Here is a 23,289-nt window from a genome sequence, read left to right on the forward strand (position 1 = left end):
CAATTCGGGGAACTGACATGAGTTAGACTGCTTGGAATCACTTCATGTTCCTTGGGAAAGATACAATTCCGAGGTCTTCTGCAGTGTGGCTGCCGATGAGGGTGAAGGCCTCTATGTCAACGACATGGACAGTTGCTGTGACCTTTCAGTAGTCAGATCTCATATGTACTGTCCTTTTCTTCTTAACAAGATCATAGATTTTCTTCCATACATTAATATTTTGGTGTTTATACTGACTAACGGTGGTCTTGGTCATAGACGCTGATATTGTTGGATTCCCATTACATTTACCGAAGTGCATGTGTCAATGAGGGCTTTGACGCTGGACCCTGCGACATCAACTAGGCAGGTCAGTTGAAGCCTTCTGTGTAGTTTGAGTTCATTTATGAACAATATAAGGAATACTTTGTCTTTGTCATCCGGTGAGTAATCTTCCAGCTGGTGTCGCTGGTGGGGAGTTACATTGGCGGCCTCAAGGATGCACAGTCATTCATGGACAGTTGTCAGACTGACTTGGGCTTGGAACTACCCCCTCGTGTGTCTCGTCTTCTAAGGTCCTTTCTACAGACAAAATTGTTTAGTTTGCCACATTTGGAGCATATGCAACCTTGGGCTGGACATTCGTCCAGTGGATGTTCACTGTGGCTGCAGTTTTCATAGCTTGATTCTGAGTGATGGGGCACTGACGTCTTCATTATCCTTCCCTTATTGCCAGTATTCACAGTGTCAGCATGTTCCATTGTCGTAATCGTGTGTTCTCGCTGTTGCACGATTTTCATGTCATTAGACCTTGTTGCATACAGGTCATGAGGCCTGGCCAGGACCAGAATATCATTCAAACTAATATTAGGTTGCCTGAGGATAAGCCCTCTCAGTACTTTGTTCCTGCAGCCCTGTCTGATTTGGGCCTGCACATCTCTGGGTTGATCGTCAACTGTACAAGTACTGGCTAGTTCACACAGTTGTGCATAGCAAGTGTCTATCGACTCACCTTCCCTCTGGCTGATAAGACGGAGGTTTTGTTTGTTACTGGCTGGAGTGATTTATGGCTAGATAGCTACTGGCCACCAGTAATGGGAAAAGATTCCACCCGTCAGCAATAATCGAGAGTCTGGAGGTCAAAAGCAATTCTTTGCATACTTTATCAGCTCCGTTTTCATCAGTGTTATCCTCCTACTCACATAATTTGGAAATTCTATGTAAAAAATTTCTTTTTCTGTCAATGAACTGCAAGCAAACAGGAGCTAGATCCCTTAATGGGTCTCATTTAGACTACACAAATACTTTGCCCTTGAAGTTACCAGCATGCCTTATTTGGAAAAACTTGAGGGCGTCCAGAACAGTGCAGCATGGCTAACTTTTCGTTGTCCCCATAGTACCCAAGCCAGACTTTTACTTTAGAAACTTGGGGGCATATTATCAAGAACAGCGTTAAAATTATGGCGTTTTAACAGCAGGAAACTGCTCCTAAAGCAGCGATAATGGGGTTGATAATATGCCCTTGAGAATTCCCATGAAAGCCCATATTCTGGTGTGAACCTGGGCTGCTATGGGAATTCACAAGGGCATATTATCAAGCCCATTATCGCTGCTTTAGCGGCAGTTTCCTGCCGCTAAAGCTGCGATAATTTTACGGCCGTTCTTGACAATATGCCCCTATATATTAGCTTCCAATACAACGGTGTATAGAATCTAAGGCATGTTCCACTATTTTTAAGACCTTGCAGTTCAAAGCCCCCAGCTTTATCAGCAATTGTTTCACAAGATATAACCCCTCTAGTATATTAGGGCCATGTCTTTTTTGGTTCTCTGATTTAAAAGTCAACAGCTGGGAGGTCTCTCCCTGTATCCTTACAGCTGTTTAGATCCTTACTTAGGTTTGGGAAACAGCTTCTCCGCCAAGCATTTAAGGTTTAAAAGTTGGGAATTCTGAGTCTGAGTGGCCCTTCTGCTCATCATTTTATCCAGTGATGTGCCTACAGGCCTTTGGTAATAGAGTACGAAATAAATGCCTATTAATATAACATAACATTACTACTCAACACTCTCTTTGTATCTCTTGCTCTTTCCTTCTCTCCCTCTCGGTAGTAATGTCTTCATCTATTCCTTATAGCTCCCTTTCTCTACTTTGTATATCTATCTCTCTTTTAATCTTTCTTCCTCCTTTTTTCTTAGTGTCTGTCACTCTTGCTCTTTTTCTCTGTTTCTATCCATTTTCACCTCCCCGCTCGTCCTCTCCTCTCTCTCTTTGTTTTGTCTCCTCCGCCTACTCTCTTCTTGGCCTTCTCTTGGATTCTTTCTTATACTGTTGTGATTGAAAATGGTTTCTAACCCTCAGATAAGCGTTGTTGGCATTAGCTGGGTGGAGGTTGTAAGCTCTCTTTGCATATAATGCACTGGGAGTAGTCACTTTCCCTAACCCTTGTTAAACAGTCACCACACCCCAAATGTGTAGGTTCTGAGATAACTTCTGGCTACGAGCAAACACACATGGCGCTGAAATGCAGAAGGCAAAAGAACTACTCAACATTTTCCAAGGGAACACTCATTGGTGTGAAGTTCACCACATATTGACTTTTAACTTTGGCAAATTTCCTTCTTTAGATATTTGTCCAACAAACTCACATAACAGGTTTGCCGCAGGCAAATAATTAACCCATCTAAAAATAACTGGGAGGCCAAATCCCATCAGAGGTCAGACTGAGATTTGATTTTCTTTTATTCCTCCTAAATATATAAATACATTGGTTTCCTCGAGTAGAGAGCCAAGACCTGAAAAGCAGCTGTCTGGACAGCACGCCAGCGGTGACGGACACTCCAGCTCGACCAGGTGAGGTGTGGTCTGCTCTATGTCGACTCATATTCTGCCCCAAAATGAGGAATGGGAGTGGCTGCAGCAGGCTGCATTGGTCCATCAAGGATAAAGTGTTGTTTGAGTGAAAAACATTGTGGATGTATTCAAGTGATTTCAAACACAGAAGATCAAAGATTTATCGAAGTTTTGATTTTTTTGTTTATTTGCAGTATTCCTTTAACTTGCCCATTGCCACTGAGCAATTGGCTGACTAGTAAAGTTGATTAGTTACCAGCTGCGAGGCAGGGTTAGACAGGAAGGGTAGAAGGCCGAGCAGCACTTTGAGGGCAGAGGTGAGAAGAGTCTTCACAGCACTGAGAGAAGCCACAATGCTGGGACCCGGAGAATGTCTTCTGCAAGAAGACTCCAAGCTGGATGTAGATCATCACTAACCATTGGTACCAGCCAAGGATTTCTCATTGGCCCAACTCTTCCCAATGCTCTGTTCACTGCTAGCGAAGCAAAATATTCAAATAAAAGAGCAGCTCTTTTACTAATACCCAGTGTGTCCCTTTGTATAAATTAAGTCACATTCATTTACATCTCAGTGCCCAACAGTAGTATTGGCGCCTCATAAAACAACTAATTCTGGAGTTACCCAGGTTAGCCTTGGATTAGACTTGACAATCAAAAGGAGCAAAAGGGAAACATGAGCTAGGGATCATCCTCACTAGGTGATTGGACTCTGCTTCCTTATAATCCTGGCATTCCCTTTCAAACTGTACAGCGCTTTGAAGTGACTGTGAAGTGATACCCAGCGCTGTATAAAACTTCCAATTCAATTAGACATGCATACAAAGTTGTTTTTGCACTACTGCTCTAAAAAGTATTAATCTTCTAGCAACATGTAAGAACAATACAATTCACAGCATAATGTGAGATCATGTAAATAAAATACACTGCTTTATAAAAAGCACAGGGGTAAAGACATCAGGCTGCAGAAGCTGGTCCGTGTGGCTACTCTCTCTTTAATGTCTTCTCTTCAATGCAAGAGTGGACAATGGCCACTGTAATAGACACTGGTTTACTAAAGCTTTGCACCGTAGCAAAGGGACGAAAGTGATGCAGTGCTGCGCATTGGTATTTACGTTCCAGTCCTAAAGGTATTTTGTGCTTAAAAGGTGCTCTTTTGTTAGCTCATTGCTCTGCTGCTTTGTTACTTTGTGTCAAGGGGCGTTACTTGGGTGATATTTGGTGGATCAGTGCAAACACCCATAGATTGTGACATAAACCTTCATCTACCTCAGATAGCCAGGCCATGCTTTTTGTCAAAAACGTGAGACTCCACTCATGTTTGCAAGGCTAGTGAAGGTACACGAGTGAGACTCCACTCGTGTTTGTAAGGCTAGTTAAGGTACACGAGTGAGACTCCACTCATGTTTGTAAGGCTAGTTAAGGTATACGAGTGAGACTCCACTCATGTTTGTAAGGCTAGCAAGCGTACGCAAGTGAGACTCCACTCATGTTTGTAAGGCTAGCGAGGGTACGTGAGTGAGACTCAACTCATGTTTGTAAGGCTAGTTAAGGTATGTGAATGAGACTCCACTCATGTGTGTAAGGCTAGCGAGGGTACGTGAGTGAGACTCCACTCATGTTTGTAAGGCTAGCAAGCGTACGCAAGTGAGACTCCACTCATGTTTGTAAGGCTAGTTAAGGTATGTGAATGAGACTCCACTCATGTTTGTAAGGCTAGCGAGGGTACGTGAGTGAGACTCAACTCATGTTTGTAAGGCTAGTTAAGGTATGTGAATGAGACTCCACTCATGTGTGTAAGGCTAGCGAGGGTACGTGAGTGAGACTCCACTCATGTTTGTAAGGCTAGTTAAGGTATGTGAATGAGACTCCACTCATGTTTGTAAGGCTAGCGAGGATACGTGAGTGAGACTCCACTCATGTTTGTAAGGCTAGCGAGGGTACGTGAGTGAGACTCCACTCATGTTTGTAGGGCTAGTTAAGGTATGTGAATGAGACTCCACTCATGTTTTTAAGGCTAGCGAAAGTACGTGAGTGAGACTCCACTCATGTTTGTAAGGCTAGTTAAGGTATGTGAATGAGACTCCATTCATATTGTGAGGTTAGCGAGGGTACGGGTGTGAGACTCCACTCATATTTGTAAGGCTAATGAAGGTACATGAGTGAGACTCCACTCATGTTTGTAAGCCTAGCGAGGGTATGAGAGTGAGACTCCACTCAAGTTTGTAAGGCTAGTTAAGGCAGGTGAGTGAAACTCCACTCATGTGTGTAAGGCTAGCGAGGGTACGAGAGTGAGACTCCACTCATGTTTATAATGTTAGGTAATGTATATGAGTGAGACTCCACTCATGTTTGTAAGGCTAGCGAGGGTACGAGAGTGAGACTTCACTCATGTTTGTAAGGCTAGTTAATTTATGTGAATGAGACTTCACTCATGTTTATAAGGCTAGTGAGGGTACGCAAGTGAGACTCCACTCATGTTTATAAGCCTAGCGAGGGTACGAGAGTGAGACTCCACTCATGTTTGTAAGGCTAGTTAATTTATGTGAATGAGACTTCACTCATGTTTATAAGGCTAGCGAGGTTACGAGAGTGAGACTCCACTCATGTTTATAATGTTAGGTAATGTATATGAGTGAGACTCCACTCATGTTTGTAAGGCTAGCGAGGGTACGAGAGTGAGACTTCACTCATGTTTGTAAGGCTAGTGAGGGTACGCAAGTGAGACTCCGCTCATGTTTGTAAGGCTAGCGAGGGTACAAGAGTGAGACTCCACTCATGTTTGTAATGCTAGTGCGGGTATGCAAGTGAGACTCCACTCATGTTTGTAAGGCTAGCGAGGGTACGTGAGTGAGACTCCACTCATATTTGTAACGCTAGGTAAAGTATGTGAGTGAGACTGCACTCATGTTTGTAAGGCTAGCGAGGGTACACAAGTGAGACTCCACTCATGTTTGTAAGGTTAGGAAAAGTATGTGAGTGAGTTTCCACTCATATTTGTAAGGTTAGGTAAAGTATGTGATTGAGATTCCACTCATGTTTGTAAGGCTAGGGAGAGTACACAAGTAAGATTATACTCATGTTTGTAAGGCTAGCGAGGGTACTAGATTGAGACTCCACTCATGTTTGTACGGTTAGGTAAAGTATGTGAGTGAGACTACACTCATTTTTGTAAGGCTAGCGAGGGTACACAAGTGAGACTCCACTCATGTTTGTAAGGCTAGCGAGGGTACAAGAGTGAGGCTCCACTCATGTTTGTAACGTTAGGTAAAGTATGTGAGTGATACTCCACTCATGTTTGTAAGGTTAGCGAGGGTAAACAAGTGAGACTCCACTCATGTTTGTAAGGTTAAGTAAAGTATGTGAGTGATACTCCACTCATGTTTGTAAGGCTAGTGAGGGTAAGCAAGTTGGACTCCACTCATGTTTGTAAGGTTAATTAAAGTATGTGAGTGAGATTCCACTCATGTTTGTAACGTTAGGTAAAGCATGTGAGTGATACTCCACTCATGTTGGTAAGGCTAGTGAGGGTAAACAAGTGAGACTTCACTCATGTTTGCAACGTTAGGTAAATTATGTGAGTGATACTCCACTCATGTTTGTAAGGCTAGCGAAGGTAAACAAGTGAGACTCCACTTATGTTTGTAAGGTTAAGTAAAGTATGTGAGTGAGACTCCACTCATGTTTATAAGGTTAGTCAAGGTAGGTGAGTGAAACTCCACTCATGTTTGTAAGGTTAGGTAAAGTATGTGAGTGAGACTCCACTCATGTCTTTAAAGCTAGCAAGGGTACACAAGTGAGACTCCACTCATGTTTGTAAGGCTAGCGAGGGTACAAGAGTGAGACTCCACTCATGTTTATAAGGTTAGGTACAGTATGTGAGTGGGACTACACTCATGTTTGTAAGGTTATGTAAAGTATGTGAGTGAGAGTACACTCATGTTTGTAAGGCTTGCAAGGGTACACAAGTGAGACTCCACTCATGTTTGTAAGGTTAGGGAAAGTATGTGAGTGAGACTCCACTCATGTCTTTAAAGCTAGCAAGGGTACACAAGTGAGACTCCACTCATGTTTGTAAGGCTAGCGAGGGTACACAAGTGAGACTCCACCCATGTTTTAAAGGCTAGCGAGGGTACAAGAATGAGACTCCACTCATGTTTGTAAGGCTAGAGAGGGTACGCAAGTGAGACTCCACTCGTGTTTGTAAGGCTAGCGAGGGTACGAGAGTGAGACTCCACTCATGTTTGTAAGGCATGCAAGGGTACACAAGTGAGACTCCACTAATGTTTGTAAGGCTAGCGAGGGTACGAGAGTGAGACTCCACTCATGTTTATAAGGCTAGTGAGGGTACGCGAGTGAGACTCCACTCATGTTTGTAAGGCTAGCGAGGGTACGCGAGTGAGACTCCACTCATGTTTGTAAGGCTAGCGAGGGTATATGAGTGAGACTCCACTCATGTTTGTAAGGCTAGCAAGTGTACGAGAGTGAGACTCCACTCATGTTTGTAAGTTTAGGTAAAGTATGTGAGTAAGACTCTACTCATGTTTGTAAGCCTAGCGAGGGTACGCAAGTGAGACTCCACCCATGTTTTAAAGGCTAGCGAGGGTACAAGAATGAGACTCCACTCATGTTTGTAAGGCTAGAGTGGGTATGCAAGTGAGACTCCACTCATGTTTGTAAGGCTAGCGAGGGTACGAGAGTGAGACTCCACTCATGTTTGTAAGGCTTGCAAGGGTACACAAGTGAGACTCCACTCATGTTTGTAAAGCTAGCGAGGGTACGCAAGTGAGACTCCACCCATGTTTTAAAGGCTAGCGAGGGTACAAGAATGAGACTCCACTCATGTTTGTAAGGCTAGAGAGGGTACGCAAGTGAGACTCCACTCATGTTTTTAAGGCTAGCGAGGGTACAAGAATGAGACTGCACTCATTTTTGTAAGGCTAGAGAGGGTACGCAAGTGAAAATCCACTCATGTTTGTAAGGCTAGCGAGGGTATGAGAGTGAGACTCCACTCATTTTTGTAAGGCTTGCAAGGGTACACAAGTGAGACTCCACTCATGTTTGTAAGGCTAGCGAGGGTATGAGAGTGAGACTCCACTCATGTTTGTAAGGCTAGCGAGGGTACATGAGTGACAATCCACTCATGTTTGTAAGGCTAGCGAGGGTACGCGAGTGAGACTCCACTCATGTTTGTAAGGCTAGCGAGGGTACGAGAGTGAGACTCCACTCACTCATGTTTGTAAGGCTTGCATGGGTACACAAGTGAGATTTCACTCATGTTTGCAAGGCTAGCGAGGGTATGAGATTGAGACTCCACTCATGTTTGTAAGGCTAGAGAGGGTACGCAAGTGAGACTCCACTCATGTTTGTAAGGCTAGCGAGGGTACGAGAGTGAGACTCCACTCATGTTTGTAAGGCTTGCGAGGGTACGCAAGTGAGACTCCACTCATGTTTGTAAGGCTAGCGAGGGTACGAGAGTGAGACTCCACTCATGTTTGTAAGGCTAGAGAGGGTACACAAGTGAGACTCCACTTATGTTTGCAAGGCTAGCGAGGGTACGAGATTGAGACTCCACTCATGTTTGTAAGGCTAGCAAGGGTGGGAGAGTGAGATACCACTAATGTTTGTAAGGTTAGGTAAAGTATGTGAGTGAGACTCTACTCATGTTTGTAAGCCTAGTGAGGGTACACAAGTGAGACTCCACTCATGTTTGTAAGCCTAGTGAGGGTACACAAGTGAGACTCCACTCATGTTTGTAAGGCTGGTGAGGGTACATGAGTTACACTGCACTCGGTTCTTTGGAGAGGATTAGCAGGCAAAAGAGTCAAGAGTGAGCAGGGCGATTCTCACACACATACTGTGCAATCATTTAGGAACTTGGGTTTCATATGCAACCTTTACACTTATTTGTGTCATTTGGAAGGTGATGTAGTTACATGACTGAGGGCCCCTGGTATTTACAGTGCTACCACTAGAGCAATGGGATCACAAGCACGGTGGCACACTTTCATTGTTGTATCTTCAGGAAGGATTACGGTTTTGATCAGAGTAGGGTGACTGTTTCTTGATCAGGAGGAATTAGTGCTTTTAGGGATACACGGGCCCTCTGAACCTAAATATCTTTTTCATTTCAGCTGTTAGGTTGGGCTGTTTTGGAGGGTCGATTTTCAGATGGGTTGTACCACTAAATATCAGCGCCAACAATTTTGAGATACAAGAATACAGAGGACAGAATGTAGATGCACAAAATATCAAAAAGTAAGTGCATATAGGGAAGTATAGATGTACTATTCCCAGCTGCACATCTATGTACCTTGAAGATATATGTACAGTATAGGTACATATATGTGGAGTTAGGTATAGAAAATCTAGATTTACTCACTGGTTGATATTTTATTTTCGAAATTATGTCCCAGATATTATGTCCAATCAATATTATGTTTTCGATAGTCAGAGTGCACACCTTCAGCGGCACCTCATTGCCCAACATCTGGCAGCCAAAAAGAGACATGAATATAAAAACACATCCTGCTGAGTGCATCCAAAGCCATGGATTATATCATTTCCTGGAAGGAGCAGGAAGGGGTACTCAGTCCACTGGCGCCCTCACCGGTGTCATAGAAGGGAAAAATAACGACGTACCCTGATTGGAAGGCCGATTGCTATATCTACATATAAACTGAAGTGAGCAAAATGACTGATGAGGAGATGGCTGAGGTTAGCAGTCTTTATGTCCACATGGGAAGTGCCTCAACAGGTGATTGCACTTGCTGTAGGGATGTGTGAGTCTGAGTGTAAATATTTACAGTAGGTTTCTGAAGAAAGCTTACACTTTTGCTCCATGTACTGTGCATGTTCTGAGTGAGAGAATCTTGCATTTGTGTTACTTGTTCTGTGCATGTTGCGCTGTGTGTGGGGGGAAGCGGCAATGCACATGCCTGTGTCTATATAACTACGAAATAAGGCGGTTCTGTACTGCTGCCTCCTTTTTTGCGTATATTATGTGTGAAGATATCTTGTTTAATCCGGCCTGCTCTGTGTGGGAGATGAGCTCGTACTGCAGTGGTCTGTACTGCATGTATTGTGCATGACAAGTTTTCATCATGCTTTGTGCCTGTCCGCGTAGCTGTGAGGGGAGCCTGTTGTGCTACTGCTCATAGCCTGCCTGCCTGGGCATGTACTGGTGAGATGCCTGAGCTGCTGCCGCTGTTGTAACTGTTGTATGTGTGTGAATGGAGCTTTCGGTGCTGATGGTTGTTGTGACTTGTACTGCTCTGTGTTGGTTACCAGGACTCATACATTAGAGCATGGATAGTATCAGGTATTGTACATCAGGGAAATGCATGAGACCGCCTGCTCAGAGACACTTGAGGAAGCCATAGCGAGGCAGAGCTGCTTTTACTGCCAGTTACAGCCTTTGCATAATTTAACCACAAACCAACATCTCATTAGCCAAACTTTCCAAACTATGAGGGGGGACTTAATGAAACATTCTCAATAAAAGAATGACAACCCAGCACACTTGTGTTACCCTTGCCAGTGTGAATAGCTCATCTACTACAGGGTCTTTTTCACATTTTTAGGTCTCGCCTAGGCAGCTCTTGCGCTGTCTCTTTGAGAGATGCTGTATTCAGGATATGTGCATAAAGATCCGCCCACTTTCCGCCCATCTTTTTAATTGCCTCCTGTCACTGTCCTTTGTAAATGGTGGCTTTTCATTGGTCAATAGGCTAAGTAGTCCTTCCTTAGTACCGCCTTGTCTCTTCTTGTCACCTCCCATGAGGACACCCCCTGTTAACAAGTGTAGTTACTCCCTAGGTTTTAATTACAACATCAAGGCACTATTTTTTTAAAAGGCTTCAGGCAAGACACACTGTTGGTCCTAAGCTAAGCTGGCAGTGGTTACTTTGCTCACTAGCTCTAAGAAAAAACAGGGTGCCTTTTCCTGATTCTTATGCCTTGTAGGTATGCCACTCCTACTGGAGGTGGCAACCTATGTATGAACAGGAATCGTGCAGTCTTATTAAGGTTACCAAATTTACAACCATGAATTAACAACCTTTCAGTGTTGTACGGGACCACATATAAAGCATGGAAAGCATAGAAATGTTTAAAATTTGTAGTGCATTTATTCAAAAGAATTTATTGTTTAAAAAGTCATAGTATCACAAAACTGTTTCATTAAAAAATCGTTACACGGTATATATTCAATGTATATAAACAATATTAATAACACATTTCTTAAAAGACAATATCAATTATTTTTAAAAAAAGTTCTCCTTTATACAGTATTGTTTCCAAAAAACATATTTGTAAAAAGATAATAAAACACAAATTTGTGTTTTATTATCTTTTTACAAATATGTTTTTTGGAAACAATACTGTATAAAGGAGAACTTTTTTTAAAAATAATTGATATTGTCTTTTAAGAAATGTGTTATTAATATTGTTTATATACATTGAATATATACCGTGTAACGATTTTTTAATGAAACAGTTTTGTGATACTATGACTTTTTAAACAATAAATTCTTTTGAATAAATGCACTACAAATTTTAAACATTTCTATGCTTTCCATGCTTTATATGTGGTCCCGTACAACACTGAAAGGTTGTTAATTCATGGTTGTAAATTTGGTAACCTTAATAAGACTGCACGATTCCTGTTCATACATAGGTTGCCACCTCCAGTAGGAGTGGCATACCTACAAGGCATAAGAATCAGGAAAAGGCACCCTGTTTTTTCTTAGAGTTATTGACCCAGTCCTTTTCCTGACAGAAAGGGTAGCTCCCTACACATAATTTTTTTGACAATACTTTGCTCACTAGAACATCTCACATTTACATGAGACCGTTCATCAGTTCCAAGCAGAGTACAACCTAATCCGAAATAAATGTAATAATTCTTTTGTAATATTTCAAAGTTACTAATTGTATATATGGACATAGCTATTTGGATGTACACGTAGCACTGTCTTGCATGCAATGCATTATAGGTAGGGTGGATTTACCACATCTTCTGCAGGGTGCAGTACCATATGTGACCAAAAAGAGGTCCCCAGTGCTGGTGTCTTGTTCACTAGGGGCCTCAAGGAGCAGTTTGCGGTTCGGCGCCTAGACATGCAGTGCTGGTGCCTTGCTCGCTATGGACCTCTAGGAGCAGCTTGTGATACTGCACAGAGAAATGCAGGGCTGGTGCCTTACGAAGTAGGGACATCTAGGAGCAGCTAGCGGTACTACACCGAGACATGCAGGGCTGGTGTCTTGCTCATTAGGGACCTCTAGGAGCAGCTTGCTGTACTGCACTGAGACATACAATACTGGTGCCCTGCTCACTAGGGACCTCTAGGAGCAGCTTGAGGTACTGCACTGAGACATTCAATGCTGGTTCTTGGCTCACTACGCAAGCATTTGCACTGCACTAAGTCTTGCATTACTGAAAGTATGAGCTATTGGGGTTGCATTAATATTTGCAATGCCAATACCTCAAACAATCAGTAATGCGAGACCTATTTCATTGAAAATGCTTGTTGTTCTGGTCGTTTTGTTTTTCATATTAAAAATTCAGATCTGCAAGTATCAGACTGCAAAGAAAACAGCTGAACTGGGTGAGCTCTACACGTCCATCATTGGAAAAGCTGGAAAATGTGCATCAGTTTAAGGAATAAACACATTTGCTCTGTGGTTGTTGGGTGCTCCATCAAGATTATTAATCCTGCCTTCTAGAGAAAGAATTGGGAGCTGCATAGAGGCAGATTGCTATGGATGTCAGGCAGATGGAACTCATAAGCTCAGGAAACAAGGACTGAAGAAAGGAATTATAACAGCATCATTTTTATATTTCCTGACCAAATGGCTGTTATGTAAGGTCACTTCTTCACTGAGTACCCAATTCACAGAGCCACTTATGGCTCGTAAAGTTACGAGTGCGGACTCTCCTCACTTGGGACGGACTCTCAGCACTGAGAACTGCGGTATGGAGATCCCGCCCCCAGAGCGGATACTCTGCACTGGTAACTTTACCATTCGTAAGTCCCTTTGTGAATTGGAACCCTGATTGTTTTTTATTATCCTGTCACTGGACCATCATTAAACCTCACACACAGGTCCCCTGACAAAAAGAAAGGTCAAAAGTAAATGTTTTCATCTTTAGTGGGATGTTTACTCAATCTCAGTTTGTGACTACCCCAAGTTAGAACCTTGACATGAAGGTGCCCAGCATGGCATGCAGTGCCCATACCTGGCATATGATTGTGATGAATGTGAATTTTTAACCTTGGTTGATGAGGCTAAATATGGACTTAAAATAGGAATGTCTGAGCATTTGAGGAGACTACTAGTGTCTGAGCATGTACATGGGAGTGGAGGTGGTATCTGGCCAGGTGGAGGCAGAAGACAAAGAAAGCACAGGTTGCAAAGGACAATCTGAAGTTGTGGCCGGAAGACCCATAACTATTTGAGGTGGAAACAGTGTTTCCAAAAACAATTTCCAGGACAGCAATTGAGAGTTTCACACTTGCCAGGGTTGAGGCCCATATTCTGTGGGAGCGCTAGGGCCCTTGGCACCTTTACTACCCGCTGCACTACCAGTACTCGTAGGGTTAATAAAGCGGATACAACGGGCTGTGCGCAAGTGGTCGTGGGATCCGGAGATCTCTCTCTGGAGGTATGACATCTGACTATTCAATTGTTGGTCGAAGTCTGTTCACTTTTCACCTCGAGTTTCTGCACTGCAATCAGTTCAGAGTAAGAAATTAAATATTACATGGCAGTGTTTAACGCTATTGTCAATTAAATGCCCATTTATTTTTTATTTACTTGCAGAATGAAAACTCTCCTTGAAGCTGTGTTTCTGTGCTGTGCTCTGCTCAGCAGTGCTACAGGAAACCCAGGTAATGATGGCTCAGGTTTACTGTAAATAATGTTATTTGATAATTGATTAATACTGATGGGAAACATAAGGAGCTGGTTGGTGAGCGGTGGTGCTCTCAAGTGTGTAGAGTTATCCAAAGCACATGGTTGTAGGGCAAGGCAGTATGCAGGGGTGAGGTGATGTGAGTCGGTTCTTTAAGGGGTTGGCTGGCTGTATTTATATATACTGCTTCACGCTGCACTTCTGTTACTTCTAAGCGCTGTAAATGACGTCCATGCGACTGCTCAAGTTAATTAATTTACCATGTTTGGAAGGATGCGAGGAGAAGATGGCCACCCCAGGAATAGAACTTGTGACCTTGAGATGCTAGTTGCAAACCTTCTTGCCAAAATAGATTCTTAGGTAAGGAAAAAAAAGTTACAAAAAAACAGTAGGTTCCGGAAATAAAATAGGAAAGCAAAAGGGGGTAATTGCAGGAGAGAAAGTCCCACCTAGAATTGTAGAATTGTTTAAGGACATCTTTGAAAAGGGCAAAAGGCAAATGTGGCCGGGCCTGGTGACAGTCATTAAGAGACAGAAGAGCAGAGAGCTTCCCGGAGAAGGGATGGAGTTTTTCTGAATATGGAACCCTATCAGGATTAGGAGGGAAGCATAATGTGCCTGGTCACATGTTCAGATCAAGTCTCTGATCTTACACATTGGCCTGGGTGTTGATAGGCACTTGGAGTGGAGTGAAGGGTGAAACCACCCTAGGGACAGACAAGTTGGAAGCCAAAATACAGAAGCAACTTAACTTCAAGCAGAGCGGAGCGAGTTAAAGTCATCTCATCCATGAGTTGTGAACCTTGAGCAATCTGGACCTAAGTGAAAACAGCAATGAAATCAAGGGACACCGCAACCCTCTCACACATTTACCTACCCTGCTTCCCACCACCAAAATGATACTGGTACTTAAATTACAGTATTACATGCAGGGTTAACACATCATATGGTTTTTCTGCTACAAATAGTACGACATTTGGCAGTTCGTCACTGCCCTATAAGAACAAGCATTGGCAAAGCCAATAGGTCTTGCCTTTGGGACCTTCTAAGTTTTAACTTTGCAGGATATTAGCCTGGGTGCATGATCTGCCAGGGATTGAAGAGCTACACAACAAATAAACACACCGATGAACACATGCATGCACTATTCAGAGCAAACAATAGATGGCCATTAGCACACGTAGGTAGACCAACATGCTTGCAAAGTTTCACAACCTCAGGCAGAAAGAACACACAGATACACACAAACATACCCCTTACAGCTCCTCCTGTGCACACACACACAGTTCCACCTCTGGGACATTCAAAGTCATCAAAATTAAAATTGAAGATACAAGAGGTTTACATACGTTTACCACTTGTATGATGGTGTTAGGATGCAATTGTTAGAAAAAAGTGAGGCAAACTGGTTAGTGTGGAAAGGAATCTTTAAAGAGGTTAAGAAAAGACAGTGTGCTGTGCAAATGAAGAGATTTCTAACAGATTTGATTAAAGCCTGCATGTGAGATGGTATATAGTTACTTTTACTCCCGAATGTTTCTTTTTTTTAACTGAGAGTGCTCTGTGCTGCCTGCACTCAGCAGATAATTAGGGTTTAAGTTCCGGGCTCTGCCGGAGGCACCGTAAAAAGTTTCCAGAGGCAGACCGGCTGGCTGAGACGCACTTGGTTACACAGCGAGTCCGTTTCATTTTGCAACATTTGTTTTGTATGCTAACAGGCTGACAGAAGAAGTGTTGCAAAATGAAACGGATACCCTGAGTAACCGCGAGTGTCTCAGCCAGTCGGTCTACCCCGTAAGCCTCTGGAAAGTGAATGAAGGGTTTAGCAGAAGGGAGCTGCAGAGGGGATACAGCGACACCGGCTCCACCCCTCCCCCTCCTGCAATGGCCGCCCCTCCCCCTCCTGCAACGGCCGCGCCACAGAGCCCGAGAGGCAGCAACAGAGGAGCTATGTCTGCATGATAACACGTTCTGCAATGTCTAAGGTAGAAAAAAAACAGCCCACGATTTATATAATTATTGATACAAAAAAACGTGCATAGTGGCATGCCTAGCCTGATCTATTCGGAACAACGAGCACTGGTAAATACAATTCTGCTATTTCAACAATTGCAGAAGAAACCTTTGGGTCTAATGAAAAAAAAATGATCCAGTTTACACACATTATAATGGTTTCTACCGTTCTCAGTGTCATGAACGCAGGAACTGACACCAGTGGGCAGAAAGCGAGCCGCACATTTCCAGATGCGCGGCCGGTGACCCCCTAGCTGCAGAGAGCTCAGCGGGACACTAAATCACGGGCGGCAAATAATGGCAAGGTTTTCTCTGCCTCGACCTCAGTCATTAGTGGTCATTTATACCTACAGTGCATTTGTAGATTCAACAGCCCATCAGAGCGTGAGCGAACACACCGCCCAACAATTCATCAAGTCATTTAAACTTAACTTGCAGCAAAGTACAGAAAGAATTTAGGCAGGCCGCCGACAAATTACACAATTGTAATTTACAGCCTGTAATTCTGCCAGATTACCTCCAAAAACATAAAAAGGCTGCGAGACCGTAACAATCAAAAATACTTTGCAGGCACTCTAAATCATTATGACATAAACGCTTCACAAGAGTGTGTCGTTTATTTTGGTTTCCTTTTCCTCATGCGGTAGCTGCTGTTATGTTTTGGGTTCATAATCCGCCCCTGGCGTAAGGGGCGTGTAGTGTGGAAGTCATGTGACCGCCTATAATAAAGAAAGGCTCCGCACGCACGTACGCCATTCTGAGACGGGCGCACGGAGAGCCAGCAAGTTATTTCCCGTGTCTGCATCCTTTATTCCTAGGGCCACGTGTCAGGCCTAGTGCCGATTAGCTAAGTTGGTCCAACCTGTCTGAAGGACACAACAATTGGCGACGAGGGTGGCTGCTGGATCCTCGCTGGGTGAGAGTACCTGCCTCCTGCCCCGTGTGGCGGCCGCGAGCCTGTCCCTCGGCTCGTGGTGCTCGTGCCGTGCGGCGTACCCCACCTCCGCGCAAGCGCGCCTGGGAGGATGGCGACGATTCCGCCCATCGAACCCTTTGTGGTGGAGGGTGCGCCCTCAGCGCTCGCTCCCAAATGGAAGGAGTGGGTGGATAGACTACTAGTGTTCTTTGAAGCTACGAAGACGCACAAGGAACAGAAACGGGCCATGGTGTTACATCTCGGCGGCAAGGACATACACTCCATTGCTCGGACCCTCCCGGAGGCGACCCCCAGAACTCATCACACGCTGATTAATGCCCTCAATGCCCATTTTGAGCCCATGGCCAATCAAGATTATGAACGATTTGTGTTTAGACAAGCGCGCCAGCTGCCCGAGGAATCGCTGGACACATATCACACCAGGCTCAAAAGGTTGGCGCTCACGTGTGGGTTTCAAGATACCACTGAGGAAATTCGGGGGCAAATCATACAGGGATGTGCGTCGGCCAAATTAAGGGAACGGATTCTGGAGGAGTCTGGCAAGCCGCTGACGGACATCCTAACTCTTGGCCGCACGAAAGAACTCTCCAAAGCTAGGGCTGCGCACATGGAAGCTGCGTTGCAGGCATCGGTCAAAGTGGAACCGGTCAACAAGATACAGACACACACGCCCACCAAGTGGCCCAAGAGACCGCCCATTCAGGGTGGAGCGTCGGGACAGTCATGTGGGTATTGTGGAGGTCCGCGACACCAGATGGCAGAATGCCCAGCACGGGGCAAGCGGTGTTCGGGATGTGGCCGGCAGAATCACTTTGAAAAGGTGTGCCGATCGAAGAACTTCCGTAAACCACGCCCCGCTGTGCAGGCCATAGTGGAGGGGGAACAGAGTCACAGTGACATGGATGATGACGAAGAAGAAGAACGGTCGGTGCACAAGGTGCACATGATTGGCACCGCTGCCCGCCGCACCAGGCCCCTGCCTCAATGCGCCATACAGGTAGCGGACCAAGATCTTATAGCCGTGGTGGACACGGGCGCATCCATAAACTTGATGAGTGTTTCCCTCTACAGGACCATGACCACGCCTCCAGCACTGCGTCCCACCCCCATCACTGTCTTCGCGTATGGGCAAGACACCCCTCTCGAGATTAGAGGAAAGTTCAAAGCGGTAATCCGCCATGGGAACAAGACGATCAAAACCAATGTCTTCGTGTCAGAAGAAGGCCAAGGCATGCTGCTGAGTTGCAGAGCGGCTGAAGACCTGGGAGTGGTGACATTCGCCTTCGGGGTCCATGAGGAATCTGTCCAACATCTCCTCATGGAGTACCCGGACCTTTTCGAGGGCATTGGCAAGTTCAAAGGCCGAGAAATTCATCTGCACATTGACCCAACGGTGCAGCCGGTGGCTCTGCGACACCGCCGCATTGCGTTCCATCTACGGCCGCTGGTGGAAGAAGAACTGCACAAACTGGAAGCGGCAGGCATAATCGAAAAAGTTTCGGGTCCCACCCCATGGGTTTCGCCCATCGTGGTCAACCGGAAACCGAAGCAACCCGGAGCGGTCAGGATATGCGTGGACATGCGCCTCCCGAATGCTGCCATAAAACGGGAGCGCCACATCACGCCCACCATAGATGACCTCATCGGAGAGATGGCAGGTGCCCGTTGGTTTTCCAAGCTGGACTTGCGGTCAGGGTACCACCAGTTGGTGTTGGACATGGAGTCGCGCAACATCACTACTTTCTCCACTCACATCGGCCTTCGAAGATACACTCGCCTCAGCTTCGGAATCTCCAGTGCAGCGGAGGTGTTCCAGAATGTCATCCAGGAGCTAATCGCTGGAATACCTGGAGTGATAAATGTCAGTGATGACATATTGATACATGCCCGCACCTTCCCGGAGCACAATCAAAGGCTGGCCCAAGTGTTTCGGAGACTCAAAGACGCAGGACTAACGCTCCACCGAGAAAAGTGTGAATTCCTGCGGGACCGGCTAGGGTTTTTTGGTTACGTCTTCTCAGCCGAGGGTGTCAACCCGGACCCGGATAAGGTGAAGGACATTAAAGATGCGCCACCCCCGCAGACCGTTACTGAAGTCCGGAGTTTCCTGGGCATGGTCAACTATTGTGGCCGGTTCATCAGAGACTTGGCTAACCTCACGCTCCCCCTGCGGGACCTCACCAAAGACTCCACTCCCTGGCACTGGGGGCCTGAGCAAGAGAAAGCTTTCCGAGACATCAAAGAGTCTCTGTCCAACAACACCACTCTCGCTTTCTTTGATCCCCGCAACCTCACGCTTATTGCTGTGGATGCGGGGCCTGCTGGACTGGGAGCGGTTCTCATGCAAAGGAAGAGAGACGACATCGACTGGACGCCTGTTGCTTTTGCGAGCAGATCTCTCACGGACACGGAACAGAGGTACTCGCAGATTGAGAAGGAAGCGATTGCCATTCATTGGGGGTGCCGACATTTTCACCTCTACATATATGGCAAGCCATTCACTGTGGTGACCGATCACAAACCCCTGCTGTCCCTGTTTGCGGGAACCTCATCCAAACCCCCGCCTCGCATAGAAAAGTGGCTGCTTCAACTGCAGGAGTACAACTGTACAATCGAGTATCAGCCCGGAGCCAAGAACCCGGCAGATTATCTGTCCCGACATCCCAGACCAGCCACGGCTGAGGAGATGGAGGAAGCTGAAGAAACAGAGGCCTATGTCAGGTGGGTGGTGGCGCGATCTTGCCCTCGTCCCATCTCTCTCAGCGACATTGTGAGTGTCACAGCGCAGGACGCCTGCCTCCAGAGGGCCAAAGAACTTGTTCACACGACTAACTGGAATCGGGCCAAGGAGGGGTGGAAGATGCTCACGCCCGAAGCTCAGAAAATAATGGAGAGTCTGTACCATGTCCGAGAGGAGCTCAATGAAGATGAGGCCGGATGCCTTCTGCGGGGGCATCGCTTGGTGATACCCTCAGCCCTCACTGATCAAGTCATACAGTTAGCGCACGTAGGTCACCAAGGCATGGTTAAAACCAAGGCACGCTTACGGACAAAGGTGTGGTTTCCTCTGATGGATGACATGGTGGAGCAGGTGGTGAGGGCATGCGCTGCGTGTCAGGTGACGGGGGAAGCTCCTCGGGAAGCCCCGATTGCCGTGGAACCTCGTCCACAACAGCCATGGGACAAGGTCAGCATGGACTTTGGCAGCCTCCCGGATGGGAACTACACGCTGGTCATGATTGATGACCATTCCAAGTATCCGGAAGTGGAAATAATAGCCAGCACCAGCGCAGAGTGTGTGATCCCGAAGGTAGAGAAGATCATTGCCACCCATGGAGCTATGTGCGAAATTCGCACAGACAATGGACCCCCATTTCAAGGACAGGAACTGGCCACCTATCTGTCATCTCTGGGCATTCGGCATCGACGCATCACTCCCCGATGGCCACAAGCGAATGGGGAAGCGGAACGCTTCATGAGGACCCTTAATAAAGTGATTCGCATTGCTCATGACAAAGGACAGTCCGTGGAGATGGCCATTTTCACGTTTCTTCGCAGCTACCGACAAACCCCCCATTCAACTACCGGGATAGCCCCGGCGCATCTCCTGATGGGACGGATTGTACCTGATTCCATTCCTCACCACCCTCAATGGGCCCCTGCCCCCGTGAATGAAGAAATAATTGCCCGCAAGCGAGAGACTGCATTTGCTAAAATCAGCCACAAGAGAAGAGCCATGGTGACACAATTCAGCAGAGGAGATGTGGTGCTTCTCCGTAACAGGGTGACGAGCGGAAAGTTTCGTTTGAACTATGAGAGAAGACCCTGGCGAGTGGTTGGTGTTAAAGGAACACGCATCACTGTGGTCCGCGGAAGGGAGACTGTAACCAGGAATGTGTCGCACTTTAAACATTTCCATGGGGGTTTGAGCGCCTCGGATTCACCACCTCTGGTAACAGAAACTGAAACTGCCCAGGACTTGCCAGGCAGGGAGCCGACGCCCAGTCTCGAGATCACACAGAGTAGCACTCCGAGGGCGGTGATCAAGGAAACAGAAGGCGGTGCGGAGGCCCAGGAAGGGGTGTCAGATCCGGAGGAGCCCGACATGGAGGCGCCTGAGACCGGCTCCGCCCCAGAGACAGACTGTTCAAGCCAGAGGGGCGTGGATCAAAGGCTGAGACGTAACCCGACGCCTTCCTGTCGACTACGCGATTATCTCACGTAAGACTGTTCTATGTATCAGAGTTAAATACAATGTTCCGTAATGTGTCCTACGGGTTGGGAGCAGTTTTTGAAAGTGAATTTGAAGTCTATGAAGATTAGTACAATAGACTACCCCTCAAGACGGAAGGGTGCAGCTGTCTGAGAATTATTGTTTTGAGTTTTTCTTGTTTTAGGAGGAATGTTATGTTTTGGGTTCATAATCCGCCCCTGGCGTAAGGGGCGTGTAGTGTGGAAGTCATGTGACCGCCTATAATAAAGAAAGGCTCCGCACGCACGTACGCCATTCTGAGACGGGCGCACGGAGAGCCAGCAAGTTATTTCCCGTGTCTGCATCCTTTATTCCTAGGGCCACGTGTCAGGCCTAGTGCCGATTAGCTAAGTTGGTCCAACCTGTCTGAAGGACACAACAGCTGCCAAAGCGGTTCAAAATCCGCGCAGTCCGTCTCCGACTGAGTTCAATGGTCGCACTGTCCATCTTTGAATGGAGTCCGCGTGTCCGTGCGTGGGGAATAATGGCAGCGCCGTTCGTCGTGGGGTTTGATGGTCGTGTCGTCCGAAAGGGTTTCCCTACATCCCCGGCTCCTGCTCATGAAACTGGAGCCGCGGCCACCAGCAATATATCAGAGGGCGCAGGTGCACTTTTAAAGGCGCGCTCAAATGTTAGGACTTTAACATCAACTTTCTGTCCAAATAATCACACTTCTTCTTGAAGCTGTGTTTAAAAGAAACATGTTTGTCTCTATTCAAAATTAAGTCTTTCCTAAATAAAGCGAGCAGGAAACAGAATGGGCTGCTTGAATAATAACTTTACTTTATTGCGTGATTAATAAAAATCTTTGCAATGACTGTTTATAAAAACAGCAAACAAACAAATTCACAATCATGAGTTTTACAAAAAAGCGCATAAAATCAATAAAAGAAAATTAAAAATATGGGCAAAAAATCCATACAAAGTAGTACAATGGATTGCCTTTGTATAATAAGGAAGAAACCGTTCAGCAATTACTGATGATTAGCACGCGCTTCTGGCTGCTATTCCCCGGGGGGAGACGCCCCCGGAGGCCTCCCCACTGGAGGATCGGGTGCTTGATGGTCATCTCCCAACGAGAACGATATCTCTGATATGTAAAAAGTTAGTTAATCATATGGGGGATCCCCTTGGGGCTCTTAGGGCTCAATGGACTGCGGATGGTCTGGTCCTCGATGATGAGGACTGGAGAGAGGCGGTGGCGTCTCCAAGGGTCATTGCTATCCAAATGAAGCTCCTATTGGTTCAGTTGAAGATCCTCCACCGTTTTAATGTCACTGGCCCCAGATTGGTGCGTATGGGTTTGGTTGAGAGTGGTGAATGCAAAAGGGGGTGCGGAGAGGTTGGAACGCTTATGCATATGTTGTGGGACTGTACCCTCGTCCGGGGGTATTGGTCAGCGGTCCATGATAGAGTGCAGGAGGTTTGAGGCGTGGGCCTTGAGTTGGAGGTGCGTAGATGTCTTTTGAATGTTTGGGAACCGACGGATCTTACGTCTCATAGTAGGGTCTGGGTCACGCTGGCGTGTGCCATTGCCAAGCGTAATATTGCTCAATTGTGGGGGGCGAACCAACCACCCACCATAGGTAAATGGGTGGAAGACCTGGACTGGTGCATGTTCAGAAAGCGGGCTGTGTATATGGCTAGAGGGAGGCCCAAGAAGTGGGGAAAATTTGGGGGGCTTGGAACGCGTTTAGAGGCGATATTTGTTCGACTCCTGTGGCTCCAGATGTCCATGTGTTGGCAGATGATCCTTGAACCCGTAGTCTAACATCCGCAATGTAATTCTGTATAGAAGAGAGGTGACATCATTTATTGTTTGCCAGATCATAACCCAGTGTACTTTATTGTTTGTGTTTGTGTATTATTTTTTGTATGCATTTAATAAAAATAATTAAAAAAAATATATATATATATTGCTAGGAATTGAATAAAATGCCATTCAATGAAATTAGGAGAATGGTAATGATAAATACAGCAATATGATGTTGCTGAATTTATCCTACCTTGGACAGAAAATAAGTTATAAGACATTCTTGTCTGTAAGCCAACATTCAGCCTTCCTGCAGTCTTCCCTGATTGGTCAGAGTTAACAGGATTAGCCAGGCTGCTTTGACAAAGTGATAAGAGGCCCACTGGGACAGAGAATCTATTGGGGAGAGCTCTGCTAAACAGGAATGCCAGAGCATGGGGAAGGGGTTGTAAAGCATGAAGCTTCAAAGAAGGAACTGGACAGACAGGGAAGGCCAGGTCCACTTACCCCCTTCTCTCTGACTCAGCCAGATAGTAGGCTTAAAGAAGGAATCTGTAGATGTTAGGGGAGGAGAGCCATTGAAATGAACCAT

The 23,289-nt window shown here is 45.9% G+C and overlaps 1 protein-coding gene across 1 annotated transcript in view; it reads left to right on the top strand.

The window, feature by feature from the left end:
* Positions 1 to 2,705: 2,705 nt before the first annotated feature.
* Positions 2,706 to 23,289, top strand: part of LOC144763947 (fucolectin-like) — a 57,059-nt gene continuing 36,475 nt past the window's right edge. The window contains exons 1-2 of the mRNA XM_078649997.1: positions 2,706 to 2,830; positions 13,652 to 13,719. Coding sequence (XP_078506123.1) covers positions 13,653 to 13,719 — 67 coding nt within the window. The 5' untranslated portion in view covers positions 2,706 to 2,830; position 13,652. The remainder of the gene's footprint in view (positions 2,831 to 13,651; positions 13,720 to 23,289) is intronic.

The sequence above is a fragment of the Lissotriton helveticus genome, chromosome 6 (genome assembly GCF_964261635.1).
Source record: "Lissotriton helveticus chromosome 6, aLisHel1.1, whole genome shotgun sequence".
Classification (NCBI taxonomy): Eukaryota; Metazoa; Chordata; class Amphibia; order Caudata; family Salamandridae; genus Lissotriton; species Lissotriton helveticus.